General features: G+C 39.1%; 1 protein-coding gene across 1 annotated transcript in view; it reads right to left on the bottom strand.

Moving 5' to 3' along the window:
* LOC101336980 (cytochrome P450 3A29-like) overlaps nt 1–20,780 on the bottom strand; it is a 28,800-nt gene that overhangs the window by 6,411 nt on the left and 1,609 nt on the right. The window contains exons 3-10 of the mRNA XM_033839162.1: nt 19,714–19,766; nt 17,243–17,342; nt 12,973–13,086; nt 12,638–12,726; nt 11,418–11,566; nt 8,425–8,552; nt 7,259–7,325; nt 1,588–1,748 (exon numbers count right to left, since the gene is read on the bottom strand). Of these exons, the coding sequence (XP_033695053.1) occupies nt 1,588–1,748; nt 7,259–7,325; nt 8,425–8,552; nt 11,418–11,566; nt 12,638–12,726; nt 12,973–13,086; nt 17,243–17,342; nt 19,714–19,766 (861 nt within the window). The remainder of the gene's footprint in view (nt 1–1,587; nt 1,749–7,258; nt 7,326–8,424; nt 8,553–11,417; nt 11,567–12,637; nt 12,727–12,972; nt 13,087–17,242; nt 17,343–19,713; nt 19,767–20,780) is intronic.

Genomic DNA, 20,780 nt, shown 5'->3' with positions numbered 1-20,780 from the left:
AGGAAACCAGCTTTGCCAATGGGCTGTGAACCGAGGCGATTATGTCAGTTCGGGGACAAATCATTTGAAAAGCCAGTGAGCAACGCTCGAGTCCCTTATTCCCCAGACAACAGGAAGTCCTCATGTTCCAGATAAGGTAGCTACAGGAAGGTGGAGCCTCTTAGCCTGTATCCCCGAGTAACGCTGTGGAGCAGAGCTGCCCTCTCCCATCCTCCACTAACAATCCATGTTGGTCATGTAGATGTGGGTTAGAAGTAAACCTTTGCTATGAAAGCTCTGAGATTTGAGGGCTCATCTGCTACTGAGGCATAACTTAGCCTCTCCTGACTTATACAGAATTTTATGAAGATTAAATTCGTTTATAAATAGCATCTAGAACAGACACATATAGTAAAAAAGCAAATGTTGGCCAATAGTGCTCTTGTCATTGTATTATTATAAAAGAGGAAGAAGACAATGCTTTAGCAATTCTCTCTTGCCTGGTGACCATCTTATTACAATGAAAAGAATTGCAATATGTGGTTTACCAGAGAAGACAGATCATCTCTAATTTAGTTAGGCACTACAATCTATCCTTACCTTATATTTGAAGGACCCAGGACCCTGAAAGGTGATAAAATTTGTCCAAAACCACAGCCAGGACTCAAACTCACGTCCTCTGTTTCCTACTTTAAGCCCTTTGTTGTTACAAGGCCCCTCCTAGTCTGCAGTGTACCCAGGGCGGTAGACTGAATTAATGGTCCCAGTTCTCCAGCCCTTCCTGGGTCCATGCCCTTTGCCACCTACCTTTGTGGTTCCCTCCCATTCTGACTCTGGGGTTGGCCAGGTGGTTTGCTTTACACCAGTGGAAATCTGGCTAAGTGTGATGCTAGGAGAGTTTTGAAAATCACCCATATGATTGGACTTTTGGTTCTTGCCATCTACCATTGCCTTGAGAAGTAGACACGTGGAGACTGAGAGGCAGGAGAAGCAAGTGTGGAGTTGAGTCAGCCTAGCCAGCTTAGACAAGGCCAGCCTAGATCAGCCAAGAGCCAGAACCAAGCAAGTCCAGCTAATGTCAGCAGATAACTATGTGGGCACTAGAGCGATAGATGCTTACTGTTAGATGCCACTGAGGTTTTGTGATTTATTTTATTTTATTTTTTTTGCGGTACGTGGGCCTCTCCCATTGCGGAGCACAGGCTCCAGATGCGCAGACTCAGCGGCCGTGGCTCACGGGCCCAGCCGCTCCACGGTATGTGGGATCTTCCCGGACCGGGGCATGAACCCGTGTCCCCTGCATTGGCAGGCGGACTCTCAACCACTGCGCCACCAGGGTAGCCCCGAGGTTTTGTGATCTTTATGTGGCATTATTGTGATAACTGATATGCCAGGACCAGCCCTTGTTTCAAACCACTTATATTTCTGTGAGTAGTACGCATTACCTACGTTTTCCCCCTTTGTGCTTGACTCTTGAGGTCCTTCCTAAATAGCACAAGTGAAAACTTTGATACTTATGCTTTTTGCAAAAATCTCCTGAGAAGTGGCAAGGAGACATTTGTGCTAAGGCTTCCCTTTCCCCCTCCCTCTGCAGGTATCATCACTCACCTTACTGGGGAGAACTGCGTCAATTTCTTCCTGCAGCTTCTGCTGGATGTCAGGGTGAGTGGCCAATTCATAGAAAAGGAAGGAGAGAGCCTCAGCAGTGGGCTCATAGCCACCAAAAATAAAGATAATACCTTGGGCCACCATTTCTGTGTCAGACAGAGCTAAAAGGGGAGGAGAGACATTGCAGGTAAAGCATGTCAATATAAAACATCACAGGTTAGAGGATGAGAAATCCAAATGAGACTCCCAAATCCCTAGGGAAAAAAATGGAAAAGCAATTCAGAGCAAAACTGGGAGTGGTTTGCACTCTCATGTCTGTTTTACAGAGCCAGAAACAGGCAAAACTTTTCTTAATCCACTTTTTCCTCAAGGTCTGTACTATACTTGGCCCTCTGCTCCTGGTTATGCCACAGTCTCCACCAACACAGCTGAGTAATTTCAAGACATAGCATTTCTGTCTAACACACACAGCATTATCAGTATGCCCCTTGGAGAATCCTAAATGCACTTTAGCTACAAACAGTATGGGGTAGCCATGTTTTTCCTTTAAAAAATTATATTATTCTAGCTAAAGTATAACATGAATTTTTTTGAGAAAGTTTGCAATACTAAGGCTGTACTGTAGGGAAAATTGATAGAAGACTTGGGGCACAAGTCTTCAAATGGATGATCACAGATATACAGAAACTACAGAAAAAAAAAAAAAAAGCTAGAAGAGTGCCGATTGATCCTAGTCTAATCAATGGCATTAAAATAGCAGAAGAAAGAATGTGTCCTTAGAAGGGCATTGGCCAGCATACAATATAGAAAAATAGGACCCAGGGAGTGGAATTAGCAATGCTTATTCAATCATGACCTGAATGTCATCTTCCTCAGTACAAGCCCCCTCTCTTTGCTCTCCCTTGTGCTCAGCAAACAGCCCTTGTGATTACAAATTGGTCTCCATTTTTATTTTCTCCTGAGAAAATCCAAGCATGGTCAGGCTCCAATCTATTTGATGGGACTATACTAGATACTTAGAACACTCAGATCAACATGGTACCTGCCCAATCATGTAATTCACAACTGAAACAATACAAAATGTGTGGAAGAAAGATCTACAGAGTTCTGATTTCCCCATGATGATTTCTGTGAAGCAGTTGTGGGTAAATTCAACTATCAAATTCTTTCCCCCAGTTAGCATAAACCCTAGGATACTAAAAGTTTCGAGCTGTACTGTCTAATATGTGGCTATTTAATTTAAATTTTAATTGATTAAAATTAAGTACAATTTAACATTTAGTTCTTCTGTGGCATTACCCATATGTTCAATAGCCACATGTCTAGTGATTACTGTATTGAACAGTGCAGATATAGAATATTTCCTATGGAAATTTGTATTGGACCACGTAGTTAGATAGATGTCAGATAGATAAGTAGATAGATAGATAGACAGATAGATAGACAGGGACATAGTTGTGGATATATTTATAGTGGTGTGCTAGAGTCATCTCATTCCTCTCTCAAGAATCAATCTGTAAAAATCTAACAATATTGTGAGATGGTTGTCAAACCATTGGTATCTTGAAATTAACCAAGTGTGAGTATTCATATCATGGAAATAAACTAAAAACGAGGGCATTCTTGTTTTAAAGAGACGTTCTGTTTACATCACTGGTTATGAGTAGATATAGAAATACTTGGGGCTCCCCTGGTGGCACAGTGGTTAAGAGTCCACCTGCCAATGCAGGGGACATGGGTTCGAGCCCTGGTCCAGGAAGATCCCACATGCCGCAGAGCAACTAAGTCCATGTGCCACAACTACTGAGCCCGTGCCACAACTACTGAAGCCTGTGCACCTAGACCCCGTGCTCCACAACAAGAGAAGCCACCGCAGTGAGAAGCCCGTGCACCGCAATGAAGAGTAGGCCCCGTTCGCTACAACTAGAGAAAGCCCAGGCGCAACGACAAAGACCCAACGCAGCCAAAAATAAATAAATAAAATAAATTTTAAAAACCAAGCAAACAAAAAAAAAGAAATACTTATGTTCATCAGTCTTGTGTAAATATATTTGATGATATGTTTGATGGTCTTATCTTTGTCCACCGAAAGGATGTAGAAGCAAAGAAACCATAGTAGAAATGAACACTCCTAGATCCCAGGTTTTGATTTCTAAATACACTTTCTCACTAAAGGAAACCAGAGCTCCTTTCAGGACTAGTTAAGGGAAACAGAATAGATACCTGGAACGTCTTGCATCAGAATAGAGACACAGATGTAGAGAATGGACACGTGGACACAGGGGGAAAGGGGAAGGTGAGACAAATTGGGAGATTAGGTTTGACATAAATACACTACCATATGTAAAATAGATAGCTAGCGGGACCCTGCAGTATAGCACAGGGAGCTCAGCTCGGTGCTCTGTGATGACCTAGTTGGGCGGGATGGTGGGGGATGGGAAGGACGTCCAAGAGGGAGGGGATATATGTATACATATAGCTGATTCACTTCATTGTACAGCAGAAACTAACACAATATTGTAAAGCAACTATACTCCAATAAAAAAAAAGAAAGCGAGGAAGTTCTCAGAAAATGATACTCTATATACTATAATGGTAGATACACATCATTGTACATTTGTCAAAACCCATAAAAAGGACAACACCAAGAATGAACACTAATGTAAACTATGGACTTTTGGTGGTAATAATATGTCAGTGTAGGTTCATTGACTGTAACAATTGTACTTTGATGTGATCTTTTGATAGTGGAAGAGGCTGTGTGTAGGTGGGGGGAGGATGTATGTTTGAAATCTCTGTACTTTCCCCTCAATTTTGCTGTGAACCAAACTGCTCTAAGAATAGTCTAGTGGAAAAAAAACCATTTAAGAATAAAAAAAGAAATAAAACAGGATACAGGAGCCTACTTAAAAGGGATCCAGTGGGCAAACCTGAGAGAATTTTAGAATCAAAGTTAAAAATGATATGAGAATAAACTAATGATGAAAGATCTGAAAGTGAAATTAAGAAAACACTCCCATTTACCATTGCAACAAAAAGAATAAAATATCTAGGAATAAACCTACCTAAGGAGACAAAAAACCTGTATGCAGAAAATTATAAGACACTGATGAAAGAAATTAAAGATGATACAAATAGATGGAGAGATATACCATGTTCTTGGATTGGAAGAATCAACGTTGTGAAAATGACTCTACTACCCAAAGCAATCTACAGATTTAATGCAATCCCTATCAAACTACCAATGGCATTTTTCACAGAACTAGAACAAAAAATTTCACAATTTGTATGGAAACACAAAAGACCCCGAATAGCCAAAGCAATCTTGAGAACAAAAAACAGAGCTGGAAGAATCAGGCTCCCTGACTTCAGACTATACTACAAAGCTACAGTAATCAAGACAGTATGGTACTGGCACAAAAACAGGAATATAAATCAATGGAACAGGATAGAAAGCCCAGAGATAAACCCATGCACATATGGTCACCTTATCTTTGGTAAAGGAGGCAAGAATATACAGTGGAGAAAAGACAGCCTCTTCAATAAGTGGTGCTGGGAAAACTGTACAGGTACATGTAAAAGTATGACATTAGAACACTCCCTAACACTATACACAAAAATAAACTCAAAATGGATTAAAGACCTAAATGTAAGGCCAGACACTATCAAACTCTTAGAGGAAAACATAGGCAGAACACTCTATGACATCAATCACAGCAAGATCCTTTTTGACCCACTTCCTAGAGAAATGGAAATAAAAACAAAAATAAACAAATGGGACCTAATGAAACTTCAAAGCTTTTGCACAGCAAAGGAAACCATAAACAAGACCAAAAGACAACCCTCAGAATGGGAGAAAATATTTGCAAATGAAGCAACTGACAAAGGATTAATCTCCAAAATTTACAAGCAGCTCATGCAGCTCAATGTCAAAAAAACAAACAACCCAATGCAAAAATGGACAGAAGACCTAAATAGACATTTCTCCAGAGAAGATATACAGACTGCCAACAAACACATGAAAGAATGCTCAACATCATTAATCATTAGAGAAATGCAAATCAAAACTACAATGAGATATCATCTCACACCGGTCAGAATGGCCATCATCAAAAAATCTACAAACAATAAATGCTGGAGAGTGTGTGGGGAAAAGGGAACCTTCTTGCAGTGTTGGTGGCAATGTAAATTGATACAGCCACTATGGAGAACAGTATGGAGGTTCCTTAAAAAATTAAAAATAGAACTACCATATGACCCAGCAATCCCACTACTGGGCATATACCTTGAGAAAACCATAATTCAAAAAGAGTCATGTACCACAATGTTCATTGTAGCACTATTTACAATAGCCAGGACATGGAAGCAACCTAAGTGTCCATCGACAGATGAATGGATAAAGAAGATGTGGCACATATATACAATGGAGTATTACTCAGCCATAAAAAGAAATGAAATTGAGTTATTTGTAGTGAGGTGGATGGACCTAGAGTCTATCATACAGAGTAAAGTAAGTCAGAAAGAGAAAAACAAATACTGTATGCTAACACATATATATGGAATCTAAGGAAAGAAAAAAAAAGCTCATGAAGAGCCTAGGGGCAAGATGGGAATAAAGACACAGACCTACTAGAGAATGGACTTGAGGATAGGGGGAGGGGGAAGGGTAAGCTGGGACGAAGTAAGAAAGTGGCATGGACATATATACACTACCAAACATAAAATAGATAGCTAGTGGGAAGCAGCCGCATAGCACAGGGAGATCAGCTCGGTGCTTTGTGTCTACCTAGAGGGGTGGGATAAGGAGGGTGGGAGGGAGGGAGATGCAAGAGGGAAGAAATATGGGAACATATGTATATGTATAACTGATTCACTTTGTTATAAAGCAGAAACTAACACACCATTGTAAAGCAATTATACTCCAATAAAGATGTTAAAAAAAAGATATGAGAGTAAATTACACATGAGAATGTACTGATATAGATAAATAAATAAATGATGGGGGAGAATGGAAAGCTCTCCCTTAAAATAGAACATCAACTGATAAATACAGAAGAATGATGAAATTACAAATTCATTTTGCAAACATCACAGTAATGAAGTTTTCAGTCAAAAACCATCCATGGATGGTAAAACTAGTGGGTGACAATTTGAAGAGGAACACTATATTTCCAGTCTCAAAGGTTTCTCCCACCAGCTGCTTGTTAATGACAAAGGAAAAAATTGAACTTTACAGTAGACTAAGCTAGTGAACACAACTTTAACCAAGTGTTCCAAGTTAAGGTCATCAACACTGGGGCAATGTTCCTCCTGATGGGATGAAGTCTTGATGCAAATTTCCAGGCAGAGGTTCTGACTCATTGGGTCCAGAGGAGCCTGAGAATTGACATTGGAAACAAGCTCCCCAGAGGTTCGGCTGTAGGTGATCCACAGACCATGACTGACTGATGGGCATGACATCCTTGTTATACTTGCCCTTCGAGCTCTGAACAAGGTTGTGCCTGCGTACACCTACGAAGTATCTCTTGCTACCATTTCTATCTGACCATGTGTCTTCCTTCAACTTGGCAGAAATCCCCAGCTGCCTGGAAAACTTCCTGCACATTTTCAGAACCACCCCCTAGCTCTGTGCCCCACCGACAGTGGCCCCTCTGAAGCTCTCCTTGGTTACCTTTATGGGTGCCCACATCTTTGGAATTCTGAGAGTTAATCATCAGCTGAAGAAGATCCACTCGGTGCTAGAAGCAGAAAGAGAAACGTCAACGGCAGAAAGTCACCTGTGACGTCAGAGATAAATCAGGAGCGCACATTTCACACCTCTTCCCTGAGAAGACGACCCCTTAAAGAGCAGAGGCTGACGAGTACTGACTAAGTCCTCAGTGACCAAAACATCCACCTACAAATCTTGGAGAGCATGATGTTTCCCTGAGAGAAACCCAGCCATCATGTCCATCTGCTTTTTGGTCCTCACTCTCTCTGATCTTTGGTTTCTCTGGTTTTTGAAACGGCTTCTTAACCAAAGAGTTACCTGCTCTCTCTCCTGTCATACCTGTTTGCTCAGGAGAGCAAGAAGAAAAAACCTCAATCTTTTTCTCCCTCCAGCTTTAATTCTTAAGGAACGGCCACATAAATTAATACCCAGACATTTGCAGAGTTCACTGGCAGCTTTTGTAGAAGCACCTTCAAGAGCCCCATCCTTCCAGATTGCTACACAGCTTTCAGTGCTTTCCTGGGATACCCAGCCCTGTCCCCCTGACCTGCAGACATCCTTGTGCTGGCCTCCAGGCCTCATGAGGCAAAGCTGGCTTAACCAGCTTGCAGCCTCATTGTCAGCAGAAGACCCCTGCCCACTCCAGCCTATGAGAGGGCTCAAATTTAACACAGACTACACTCCGCCAGGTGCCTGATGGGGCGTTCCATTGGAAAATCTATAAAATAGGAGGATCGGATTTGAAGTGATTCTTTGCCAATCTAATATTTGGTGAAATATGAGTAAAATCACTTATAAACAGTAATTTTTATCCTTTGACAATTTATTGAAGGGAATTGGTAAAGTCTTAGCTCAACAATATTTATGCAGTGATATACTAATTGGCACACCTATTTTAAACTTAAACATTTCTCTCTGACTCATTTTCTTATCTTCTTCCCCAAAGAACTTACCCCCAAAGGTAAATTACATATTTATTTTCCCCCAAAGTTTAGAACTCTTCTACTCTAAAATCTGTAGTTCTCTACCTACCTTTAAAAATGCTGAGATGTGCATAAGTCGTGTGTATACAGCTCAATAAATTACCAAAAGGTGAACACCCTCATGTCACCACCACCAGATTTTACCGTTTCTTTATCTTTGAGGCGACTTTCTTTCATCCTTTTTATAGATTTTGTGATAAAATTCACAGCATTTTTTGGAAACACAGAGAGATTTAATATTTCAAAGACTGGACGAAGGAACGGAAAAAGTGCTGTAAGGGAAAAGATAAAAGGAAAGCAGAGTAAAAATGCAAAATTTACCTGGAGCAATTATAATTTGCACTACCGATCAGAGAGTAAGAGACACCAGGGTTCTCAATCAGGATCAGTCCCTCTATGACCTTTGCTCAGACTTCCAAGCCAAGGCCCGAGCAAGGGCAAGTCCACATATAGGGGTCATCACTATAGTAGTGAGATCAGTGGTCCTCCCTCTATCTTTCACACGACCAGAGGAACAGGATTACATTTTGGACTTCATTGACTTTTATCTACTGAACTACAGTTTCTTTGGATAAAACAGACCATAGTCTGCTACTTCAATTAATCATGGTGTTCAAAAAAATAATGGGATAGATTTAATACAGTGTATGTCTTTCAACCATAATGGAATGTAATTTGAAATCAATAATAGAAAGAAAATTGGGAAACTCACAAATGTGTGGAAATTAAACAATACACTCCTAAATAACCAATGGGTTGTAGAAGAAATCAAAAGGGCAATCAGGAATTACTTTGAAGTGAATAAAAATGAAGTCAAGACATACCAAAACTGATGGAATGTTGCAAAGGGAGTGCTCAGAGAGAAATGTATGGCTTTATTTACCTACATTTTAAAAGAACAAAAATTTCCTATCAATAACCTAATAATTTTCCACCTTAACATTCTGAAAAAAGAGGAGCAAACAAAAACTAAAGCAAACAGAAGGAAGAAAATAATAAAGATGAGAGCCGAAACTAATGAACTAGAGAATAAAAAAAACAATAGAGGAAAATCAATGAAACAAAAGGTTGATTCTTTTAAAAGACCTTTTTCACTAGCTTGACCAAGAGAAAAAACAAAAGACAAATTGCCTGTGTCGAAACTAAAGAAGGGAGACTACCACTCACATTAAACAAATGAGAAGGACTATAAAGGACACCATAAACAACTCTATGCCAATAAATACGATAACTTAGACAAAATGGACACAAACTACAGAAACAGATGCAAAGAAAAAAAAATAGACAATCTGAATAGACCTGTAAGAAGTACAAAGTTTTAGTTAGTAATCAAGAAAAAAACAATTTGACAAAGAAAAGCTCAGGTCCACATGGTTTCAATGGGGAATACTACCAAATATTTAAAGAAGGATTACAACAATTTTTCACAAACTCTTCTAAAAAATAGAAGAGGATGAAACACTTTCAAACTCATTCTATATGGCCAGTATTAATCTGATACAAAAACCAGGCAAAGATAGCATAGGAAAAGGAAACTACAGACCAACATATCTTATGAACATGGATGCACAAATCCTCAACAAATGAATCCAGCAAAATATAAAAAGAGGTATACACCACAACAAAGGGGGGTTTAATTCAAGGAATGCAAGGTTGTGTAATACACAGTTTCAATAGCATAAAGAACAAAACCATATGACCATCTAAATATACAGTAAAAGCAACTGACAAAATCCAACACCCTCCTGTGATAATAACACTCAGCAAAAAGGAACAGAAGGGAATTTCCTCAACCTGATGAAGGCCATCTACGAAAAACCCACATATAACGCGATACTTAATCGTCAAAGACTGGATGATTTCCTCTAAGTTTAAGAGCAAGACAAGGAAGCTTCTCTCACCACTTCTTCTCGACATTGTACTAGAGGTCCTAGCCAGGAGAATTAGGGAAGAAAAAGAAATAAAACGTATCCATATAGGAAATGAAGATGTAAACGATCTCTATCATAAGATAACATCTTGTATATAGAAAATTATAAAGACTCCACTAAAAACTTATTAGAACTAATTAACAAGTTCAGCAGGGTTTCAGGATACAAGACCAATACACAAAAATCAATTGTATTTCTATACCTTGCAATAAGTAATCCAAAAGTGAAATTAAGAAAATAACTCCATTTATAATAAAGTAAAAAATAGAATACTTAGGAATAAGTTAACAAAAAAGTGCAAAATTTCTACTCTGAAAACCACAACATTGTTGGAATAAAGATCGAAGTAAATGAAAAACATCCCATGTTCATGTATCAGGATTTAATATTTAACATTTGCTATCTTGACTTAACATTGTCAAGATAGCAAATCTACAGATTTAACACATTCCCTGTCAGAATCCTAGCTGGCTTCCTTGTAGACATTTACAAGCTGAAGTTAAAATTCATACGGAATTTCAAGGGGCCCAGAAGAGCCAAACCAATATTGGGGGAAAAAAAAAAAAGGAAATAAGTTGCAGGACTCATACTTCCTGATTTCAAAACTTATACCACAAAGGTGCAGTAAGCAAAGCTCTATGCCCTAGCAGCATCCAAATATATCATACAGCAGTTTTAACTGTAGTCACTTTGCACATCATACCACCAGTATTTATTTATGTTTTAACTCAAAGTTTGTACCTTTTGACCACCTTCATTCACTTCCCCCACCGCCCAACCCCACTTCTGGTAAATCAAAACTATGAAACAGTTCTTCTATGAGTTTGATTTTCTTCTTTTTGATTTAGCATTTAAGTATTTGTCTTTCTCTGTCTGACTTATTTCACTTATAGTAATACCTTCAAGGTATATCCACATTATGCAAATGGCAGGATTTCCTTCCTTTTGATGGCTTACTAGAACTCCACTGCGCGCGCGCACACACCCACACGCACGTACATATACCTACCACTCTTTCTTCATCCATATGTCAACAGACACTTAGGTTCTAAATATTATTGAATTGTACATTTTAAATGGGTGAATTACATGGTATATAAATTATATCTCAATATAGATATCTATAAAAGGAAGAAAGAGATGGAAGGGAGGAAGGAAGGAACGAACGAACGAAGGAAAGAAAAAGAAATATAGTGGTCCACATACCTGAAAAGATAAGGAGTGGATCAAGGAAATCAAATCTCAAGAGCTTCTTAGTATATTCCACGAAGGGATCTTGTGGGTTGCTGAGGGAATCAATGTTCACTCCAAATGCTGTGCCAGTAATCACATCCATGCTGTAGGCCCCAAAGAAGCTGCGTAGAGAAAGATATGAACAACTAAAATCAACACCTCTTTACTCTCCTTACCCAACACATATAACAAGAAGTGCGTGTGAAATCAGATGCCCAGACAAGGCAGGTAGAGAGCCACACTCTTTCAGAACCACCTGTTGGTCCATGGAAGTCTATGCTACTATCACTCACACATGAGGTGTGTCTGAGGTGCCAGTGATGCAGCTGGCCCTGTGCCAGGAGGGCTGGGGACACTAAGGCAAGTTAGACGTCCCCCCACAAACTCAAGGAGCTCAGTCATAGAGGGATAGACACCCATAATCAGACAAAGTACAGTGGTGTGTTTTGACTACCGGCAATAATAGGTGTATAAGGACTGTGTCTGAGCAGAACCAAGGGTGTAAAATTAACTCATCCTGGGGGAGTCAAGAAAGGGGACGTTGATCATTGATCTGGATCTTGCCTCACCACAGAAGCTGTGCTCAGAGCTGATTCCTCTTCAGTGAATTACAGAACATCATCCCTCACTGTCTTACACCCCTGCTAAGGATCCTGAAAGACCCACACTTCCTCAACTCCAGTGGTCTGTGGTTGACCTGAGGGCAGACTCATTTCTGTAAAAGGTAAAGAGTAAAAATGATCAATTCTATGGTCATCCTACCCATAGCCTGTATGAGGCCTTCTGTCTTTTTGGACTGACAGAAAGGGGAGTGGTGGCAAGATTTAACATTCAGTATTTGCAGGTGTCCTCAGCCAGATTGTGAAGAGATCTAAGTTGTTCCGAGTTCCATATTGTGATGATTGTATGTCACCCACTGCCTACCAGTATGTACCAAGTCTCTTCCCTGCCACCATTCCATGCCATCCACACTCAAGATTGGTGCAGTCATGTTTCTTCCTTCTCTCCTGGCTGTCCTGCTTTTTTTTTGGTGAGCCACCTCTCTTTCTGGGATGGGCCTTTGGGAGTTGTACCACCACATACCTACTTCTGTCTGGTCACTACCGTAACTCAGCAGTGGGAATCTGGCTCCCTGGCAGGCTGCTGGAGGGTCTCAGTGGAGCTCAGGTACCAGCAGCTTCACCCCTACTTACTCTTTCACGGTGATGGGCTTGCCTTTCTCTGCTTCCTTTCTCAGGTTCCTCACCAACACATCTCCATACATGCTAATGATGGGGAACATCTAGACACAAAATAAACACCACCCGAGGTTAAATGTGGAGACTCAAGTCCTAGAAGGACCTGACTTTCCCATGAATGGAGCAGTGACATTTGATAAGGAATCTCATAATGTCTCTTCTAGGAGGTGAAGATAAAAGGCTATTTTAGGAAGCTCAAATTTAGTAGCCTCCTCCCTGGAAAAGGACTGTGATTTTATTTCCTACCTTATTCTTTAAGTTTCTAATTGAAAGTCCTCTTCTTTTCTTACCTGCTTGAGTTTTCCACTAGTGAAGGTTGGACACAGCAATGATCGTATTTTCTTCCATTGTTCATCCTCAGCCAGTGAGATGGCATTTTTCATAACTCCCACTGGACCAAACGTCTAGAGTTGAAAAAAACACATTTTACCCTACATAAGTTTTGAAAGTGTCGACATTTTTGGAAATTGTGTTCAATGTGCACCAATTATTCAACAAATATTTAGTGACTGTCCACTTGGAAGCAGGCCCTATGCTAGATGCTCAATAAATATTTATCCCAAATGCATAGCTTCCTGTGAGGGTCAAGGAGACATCCAGCCACCAGACATCACTTCCAGACTTTATATGCCAATCTCCTTTTAAATGAAATGACCCACATAGTAGGAGAACTGTTCTTCCAGAGGAATAGACAGGCATAAGACCTAGTTCATCCTCCTGGGCTGTGCAAAGTACAAGGGTATTGGTGACAGATAGCCAGATAGCCTTGGCAAAGTGTATGTTGACTCAGACAAGTTCTGTCTTTACATATATCTAAAGCCTGAGCAAGTGGAAAAAGGGATGTCTTGATACGGTGATTGTTTCTAAAAACAGTGCATAGCACTTGAAAGATTAGGAATCTATTTGCTAGTCTGAAGAAATAATGCAATTACACAAAAAACATTTTCCCCTATATTTTTTGCCCAGGATAAGAAGGAAAAAAGGCAATTCTATTTCTCAACTTGGGACTGGCCTATCAAACCAAGCTGCTTGGAAATTTCCACATTCTTCCAAAATAAAATTTTGTTTTAAAACGGATATTTCCAACACCCATTCATGATGAAAACTCATAAACTAGGAGGAGAGGGAAACTCCCTCTACTTGATAAAGGGCATATGCCAAAAACAAAGCAAAACAAAACAAAACAAAAAAACTATAGCAAAAAAAAAAAAAAAGTCAGTACTTTGCAAAGGTCAAGTAAATAAATTGAAGTACTAACTTAAAATCTCTCCATAAAATATCCCAGGCCCAAATGAGTTCATTGTTAAAATATATAAAACATTTAATGAAAAAATAACCAACCAAGAATACTTTTCCCAAAAAAGGGATCCTTCAGAAATGAGGGAGGAATAAAGAAATTTTTAGACAAACAAAAGCAGAAAGAATTTGTCACTACTAGAACAGCCTTACAAGGAAGGTCTTCAAGCTGAAAAGACAGAACACTAACTAGTAACATGAAATCATATGAAATAATAAAACTCACTAGTAAATGTAAATATATAGTCAAATTCAGAATACAGTAATATTGTAATGGTGGTGTGCAAGTCACTTATGACTCTAGGGTAAATGTTAAAAGACAAAAGAGTTTTTAAAAAGTATAGCTAAAATAATTTGTTAATAGATACACAATATAAAAAGATGTACAATTCACCCTTAGTCAATTCAGGCTTGAACTATGCAGGTCCACTTACAGGTGCATTTTTTTCAATAGTAAATACTACAGTACTACATGATCCATGATTGGTTGAATCTGTGGATATGAAACCACGGACGGAGGAACCTCAAATACAAAGGAACCACATAACAGAGGACGGACTATAAGTGATATGCAAATTGACTACAGGGAAGGTTAGCACCCCTAACCCCAACACTGTTCAAGGATCAACTATAAACTATGACATCAAAAAGATAAAATAAGTAGGGGAGGGAGAGTAAAAACATTCAGCTTTTGAATGAGAATAAATAGGCTGTTATATGTATGTATAAGATGTTTTCTGCAAGCTTCACTAACCAGTAAGTAAAACCTATAGTTGATAAAGAGATAAAGAGGAAGGAATCAAAGATACCACTATAAAAAAATCATGAAATAACAAAGGAGATAAGAAGAAGAGAAAAAGAAGAAACAAAGAATCTATGAAACACCTGGATTAAGAAAATGGCAACAGTAAGTCTGACCTACAATCCCTTTAAATGTAGATGAACAGATGAATGGATAAAGAAATGTGTGCGTGTTTGTGTGTGTGTGAATAATTATATATATAATGGAATGTTACTCAGCTTTAAAAAAGAAAATCCTGCCATTTGCTACAACATGGATGAACCTTGAGGACAACACACTAAGTGAATTAAGCCAGACACAGAAGGATAAATATCACATGATCTCACTTATATATGGAATCTAAAAAAAACAAAAAAATTCAAACTGATAGCAACATAGAGGAGAATGGTGCTTATCAGAGGCTAGTGGGAGATGGGGCAGGGGGAGGGGGAGAAGATATTGATCAAAGGGTACAAATTTTCAGTTATCAGGTGAATAAATGGAGACCTAATTTACAGTATGGTGACTCTAGTTAATAATACTGTAATGCACACTTGAAATTTACTGAAAGAGTAGATCTCAAACATTCATACCACTCACACACAAAAGGTAATCATGAGGGGGGATGTATGTGTTAATTAGTTTGTGGTAATCATTTCACAACATATACATATATCAAAGCATCATGTTGAGTACACCTTGAGTATATACAATTCTTTTGTCCAAAATAAACAAATAAAAAATTTTAGGTGGTGAAAGCTCAGGAAAAATGCACCATTCTTTTCCTACATTATAAAAAGTTTGAACTAGTGCAGTAAGTTCTAGCTAGTGCAGCAAGACAAGAAAAATAAATGAAAGGCATACCGATTGGAAAAGAAAAAAGTGTTGCTATTTTCAGTTGACATAATTGTCAGTATAGAAATTCTCAAGGAAATAATAGGGAAACCTCTAGAACTAATAAATGACCTGAGCGAGTTAGTAGCATATAAGATCAACACACAAAACTCAACCCCATTTCTATATGATAACAATGAATATGTGACAACACATTAAAAACACAGTACCATTTACAATCACTCTAAAGAAAATGAAATAATTTAGGTGTAAATAAAACAAAACATGTATGAAATCTCTATGCTGAATACTACAGACTGTTGTGAAATGATCAAAGAAAGCCTAAATAAATTGAGAAACAATACTACGTTCATAGATTCAAACATGTGACCTAGTAAAAATATAGATTTTCCCCAAGTTGATGTAAGGGTTAATTCAATTCTTATCAAAACCTCAGCAAGTATTTTGCAAACATAGATTAGCTTATCCTAAATTTGTAGGGAAAGGCAAAGGACCTAAAACAGTTAAAACAATTCTGAAAAAAATTAAGTGGGAGGGATATTCTACTTGCTAAGACTTACTGTGCAACTACAGTCATCAAGATTGTGTGGTACTGGGGGAGGGATAGATACGTAGATCAATGAACTGAACAGAGAGTAAGAAATAGACCCACAGAAATAGGCCCTAATGATTTTTGACAATGGTGCAAAAGCTATTTAATGAAGGAAGGAGTCTTTCCACAAATGGTGGAGGAACAACTCAGACATTTACAGGCAAAAAAAACCCCCAAAAAACCCCAAAGACAAAAGAACTATGACCTAGGCTCACATGTTATACAAAAATCAACACAAAATGGATCATAGACTTGGGCTTCCCTGGTGGCGCAGTGGTTGAGAGTCCGCCTGCCGATGCAGGGGACATGGGTTCGTGCCCCAGTCCGGGAGGATCCCACATGCCGTGGAGTGGCTGGGCCTGTGAGCCATGGCCACTGAGCCTGCGCGTCCGGAGCCTGTGCTCCGCAACGGGAGAGGCCACAACAGTGAGAGGCCTGCGTACTGCAAAAAAAAAAAAAAAAAAAAAAAGATCATAGACTTAAATGTAAAACATAATACTATATACTGTTTAGAGGAATAAGAAAAACTTTGGAACCTAGGACTAGGTAGAGGTTTCAGACTTGACATCAAAGGTACAACCCATAAAAGAAAAAATTGACAAAATTGGCCTCATCAAAATTTAAAAAAAAAAAAATTTTGCTGTGCTAAAGACCCTGATAAGAGGAAAAGACAAGGTACTCACGGTGACTATAAAAGAATAGTAGGAGGGGGCGTTATGGTGATGGAACAGTTCTGTATATTGATGGAGGTAGTTACACAAGCCTAAATACATGATAAATTTTCATACAGCAACACACACGCAAAAATGAGTGCACAAAAAACTGATTAAAACTGAATAAGCTCTGTGGATAGAATCAATGTCAATTTCCTGCTTTGATACTGTACTATAATTTTTCAAGATATTATCATTGGGAGAAACATGACGAGGGTACATAACATGTATTTTTTTCTTTTGAGAACATGCCGTGAATTTATAATTATTTCAAAATGAAAATTTAATAATTAATTAATTAAAAATTTAAAATGCATGCCTACCCGCCGGTTTGTGAAGACAGAATAACATTCTTTCACTAGCACTGTTTTGATCATGTCTAGATCTGTGATAGCCAACACAGGCTGTCGACCATCAAAAAACCTGTGTAGGGAAAACAGAGCTGATTAAACTTAATGAGCCAGTTTCTGCAGCTGGAGCCACAACCAGAAGTCCAGATTTTCAACTAGATGTTACATAATCCCTACTCCTAGAGATCATGGTTAGAAATAACATTAAAACATGGGTTAGATCTAGGTGGTGTGTGTATGGGTATTTCCTATACCAACTTCATAATTCTTAGGGCTTTAAAATATTTCATATCAAAACATAAGTTAGCTTAGTAAATAATTGAAGGCAAGTTAATTAACTTGAAACAAAAAAATAATTAATTACGGAGAGTCCACCCATTCTGTCATTTTTGAAGATATATCAAAAGCATGAAAAATGTAATGATGTAATAGCTGAAACTTGTAGACACACTGATCATAAATATGTACAATGTGTCTGCAAATGGAAGAAGATTAAGAATGTTCAAAAGTGAAAGTAGGATTATGAAAGGTTTCTTTGCTCTATTTTCAAAAATACGCTTACTTTATACTTTTTTTTAAAGGAAATCGTATTTTAAATAACAAGGAGATATCCTTGGTAGCATCAAGGATTTGAAACAAAAGGACTGAGAGAATCAAGTAATTCAGAGGAACATGTATAAATTCATTTTTAAAATATTTTCTTTTCACTATTTATATTTATTCTTCGACATGGGTTCCAAGAGGGACTAGGGCTCCATGTTGGTGACTGACATCCATCAGCAGCTAGGCAGGTCCACTTTTGACACATGTACCACACAAAGCTGACTCCTCAAATGTGACACATCCCAATTTGGCCTGATCTCCTGACTGTCAGGATGCCCATTCATGGGAATGGGCCACTGGCATGAGGTTGACTCTAAGTTAATCACACTGTCTTCCGGCATTTTGTTTCCTCTATCAATCGTTTGCGATGGCTAGAACACAATGGAAGGTTTTCTACATGTTACCTATTATTCCTCTGACTTCACACAGGAATTTCAAATGGTTTTGTGATCACATATAAAAATGGATGAGAACTAAAACTGAGAGGGTTTAAGTGAGTGTCGTGTGCATTTAGTGTTGAAGCAGTGACGGAAGGGATTGAGGAGGCACTTAATCTGCTTTTTCATCTGACTGACCATATTTCTTGGCTGATTTCCCTTCTTCCCATCATGTTTTTTCAAAAACACCTGGGTGGAGAAGGGATAGTGGTTTGGGGTGACCCTTTATACTCATGATGTCACTCCAGCCTTAGTATTTCTTACACTCTGAGTTAAAATTCAGATTCTTGGGCCCCATCCCAGATCCTCCAGGTTCAGTGTTGCTGGAGGGTGGGGCCCAAGGCTTAATTTTTAACAAGCCCTCCCACGTGGTTCTTATTTACACCTAAACATGAGAAACATTTTCTAAAAAGAGAACTATGAAAGAGTGACTCCATCCAGAGCTCAAAAGTACTAAATGTTGGAGGGGCATTTGGAGCTGGTCCAGTGGCAATCCAGTGCTACGTGTTTTTCCACGCAATCACGTTGCCTTTGGGGGCCATGGCAACTCAGCAGAGCCCTATGGTTTCTGAGAACTTGATGAGAGAAGATGAAGAGGTACAGAGAGGAAGAACTTTCTCCCACTTGCTTTTGGCAAATAGTCACCACGTTACACCTCTCCTGCTGCTCGCACCAAACCTCCAGCAGCTGCAAAAGGGACCAGCCACTGGAATCAGCTGGGGCCACTCTCCAAAATCATCAAGTCCTTCAGCCCACCGGAAACACTATGTGTTAGAAATATCCCACATCTCTTCAAAGTCAGAGGAATAGAGTAGTTAAAGCAATACCAGTATACACTTCTACTGAAAAGTCTTGACTTAAAAAAAAACAAACTAAACTACATAAGTGCAGAGAAATTTTTAAAAAGCTGAGCAGAAATGGTTTCCTTTTCTTGTTACCTATGCCCCCGAGTCCTTCTTTGAAAAGGACATATTAAATCCAAAATTTAGGTAAAGGAGTTTTGGTTTTTAATTAAAAGTGAATCATGTGGGAGACGATAAAAGCATACATTTGTGAGCAGATATTAGAATGTTCTGGAATAATGCATTTTATGCAATTAAAGGTGCCCCAAGGAAGGAGAAAATGGCGAAGGGGGGAAGAGCAAGGTACTGGGCATAAAGTGATGTTAGGAGTCCCTGGGCCTCAAAGTCTGGAGCAAAGTGATGACCTGTGACTCTCCAGGCCTGACTCAGACTGTGGACCTGGACACCTGGTGACATCTGGGATCCCTGGTAGAACAAGCCTCCAAAGCTTTACGATAGATGACTTCATCCTAGGAAGCTCTGGACTGAGACTGTCCTCCACACCACAAGGGGGCGCCACATCATAACAAGTCTACACAATGGAAGTTTCCAGAATACTCACCCCCACATTTTCCCATACTTTTTAAAACATTTATTGTCAAAATCCCAAATACCCTGCAAGAAAAAAAATTGGATTATTAGTTTAAATGTATTGAACTTTACCTCTAATTAGGACAAAAATTACTTGAATCGCATGGTATCAGGCTTCCTATTTCCCACTGGCAAATGCAAGGAAACACTTTTTCAGAGACATCTTAGGGGAAAGAAGACAAAATAGAGGAGATATTTGAAATGGAGAATTTAAAATCACTCGAATTTTCTTTGAGTATTGTAGATACTAAACACTTACCCTTGTCAATGAATACTAATTACTCCTTGTCTTTCTGAGGGTTTTTGCTTGAGCACCGTGTTGTCTCTAAAATCTCATAACCCTCTGAGTTAATCCTCCAGGGACAAGTGAGAAAACTGAAGCTGAGGGTAAGAGTTTCCTACACACACTTGCATCTCCTAGTTAAGCAGCCTTTTCATTTATCTCATGAGCCCCCTCTAGAATTCTAGCAGAATAAGGGAGTTAAGGCGCCAGTAACTTCTTTGGGTCTAGCAGTAAACAAAACATCTAGGGCGTGTGGTGAGTGATAAAGTGAGTGAGTGAATGAATGAATGACAAAGTAGATCGCCTTCTAGTTTTCCAGCTCAGCACGGAAAAGATGGGGAGATACCACAACTACACAAAGGACAAAGGACAGTGCAATTAAAACACTTGCCCTAAGTTTTCACTTCTGTAACTTAAAAACAAACAACAACAAAAACCTTCCTGTAGCTAACTTTCTGCTGTGATATTTGATGGTTTAACTATGCAAAAGAAAGTCCCAGAAATGTGGGTCTCGGAGTGCATCTACTAAGGAGTTCATCCGGGAAAGGTGGAAAATAAATTATTGCTTTTTCAGAGAGAAAACAGTTCATGAAGTTCACAGGCAGTAATGAGACAATGAAGACCTCAGTTGGGAGAATCAGGATCTGAGAAACAAGGCTTATGTCTGCAGGAAAGGAAATCTGAGCCAGAGAGCAGCCTACACACAAGGCTCTGCCCCCTGGACACATGGACGTAGCTCATGACCTTCATTTCAG

This window comes from Tursiops truncatus, chromosome 15, assembly GCF_011762595.2.
Source record: "Tursiops truncatus isolate mTurTru1 chromosome 15, mTurTru1.mat.Y, whole genome shotgun sequence".
Lineage (NCBI taxonomy): Eukaryota > Metazoa > Chordata > Mammalia > Artiodactyla > Delphinidae > Tursiops > Tursiops truncatus.
Note: the sequence above shows the minus strand (reverse complement) of the source record. Positions and strands in the feature narration are given on the sequence as shown.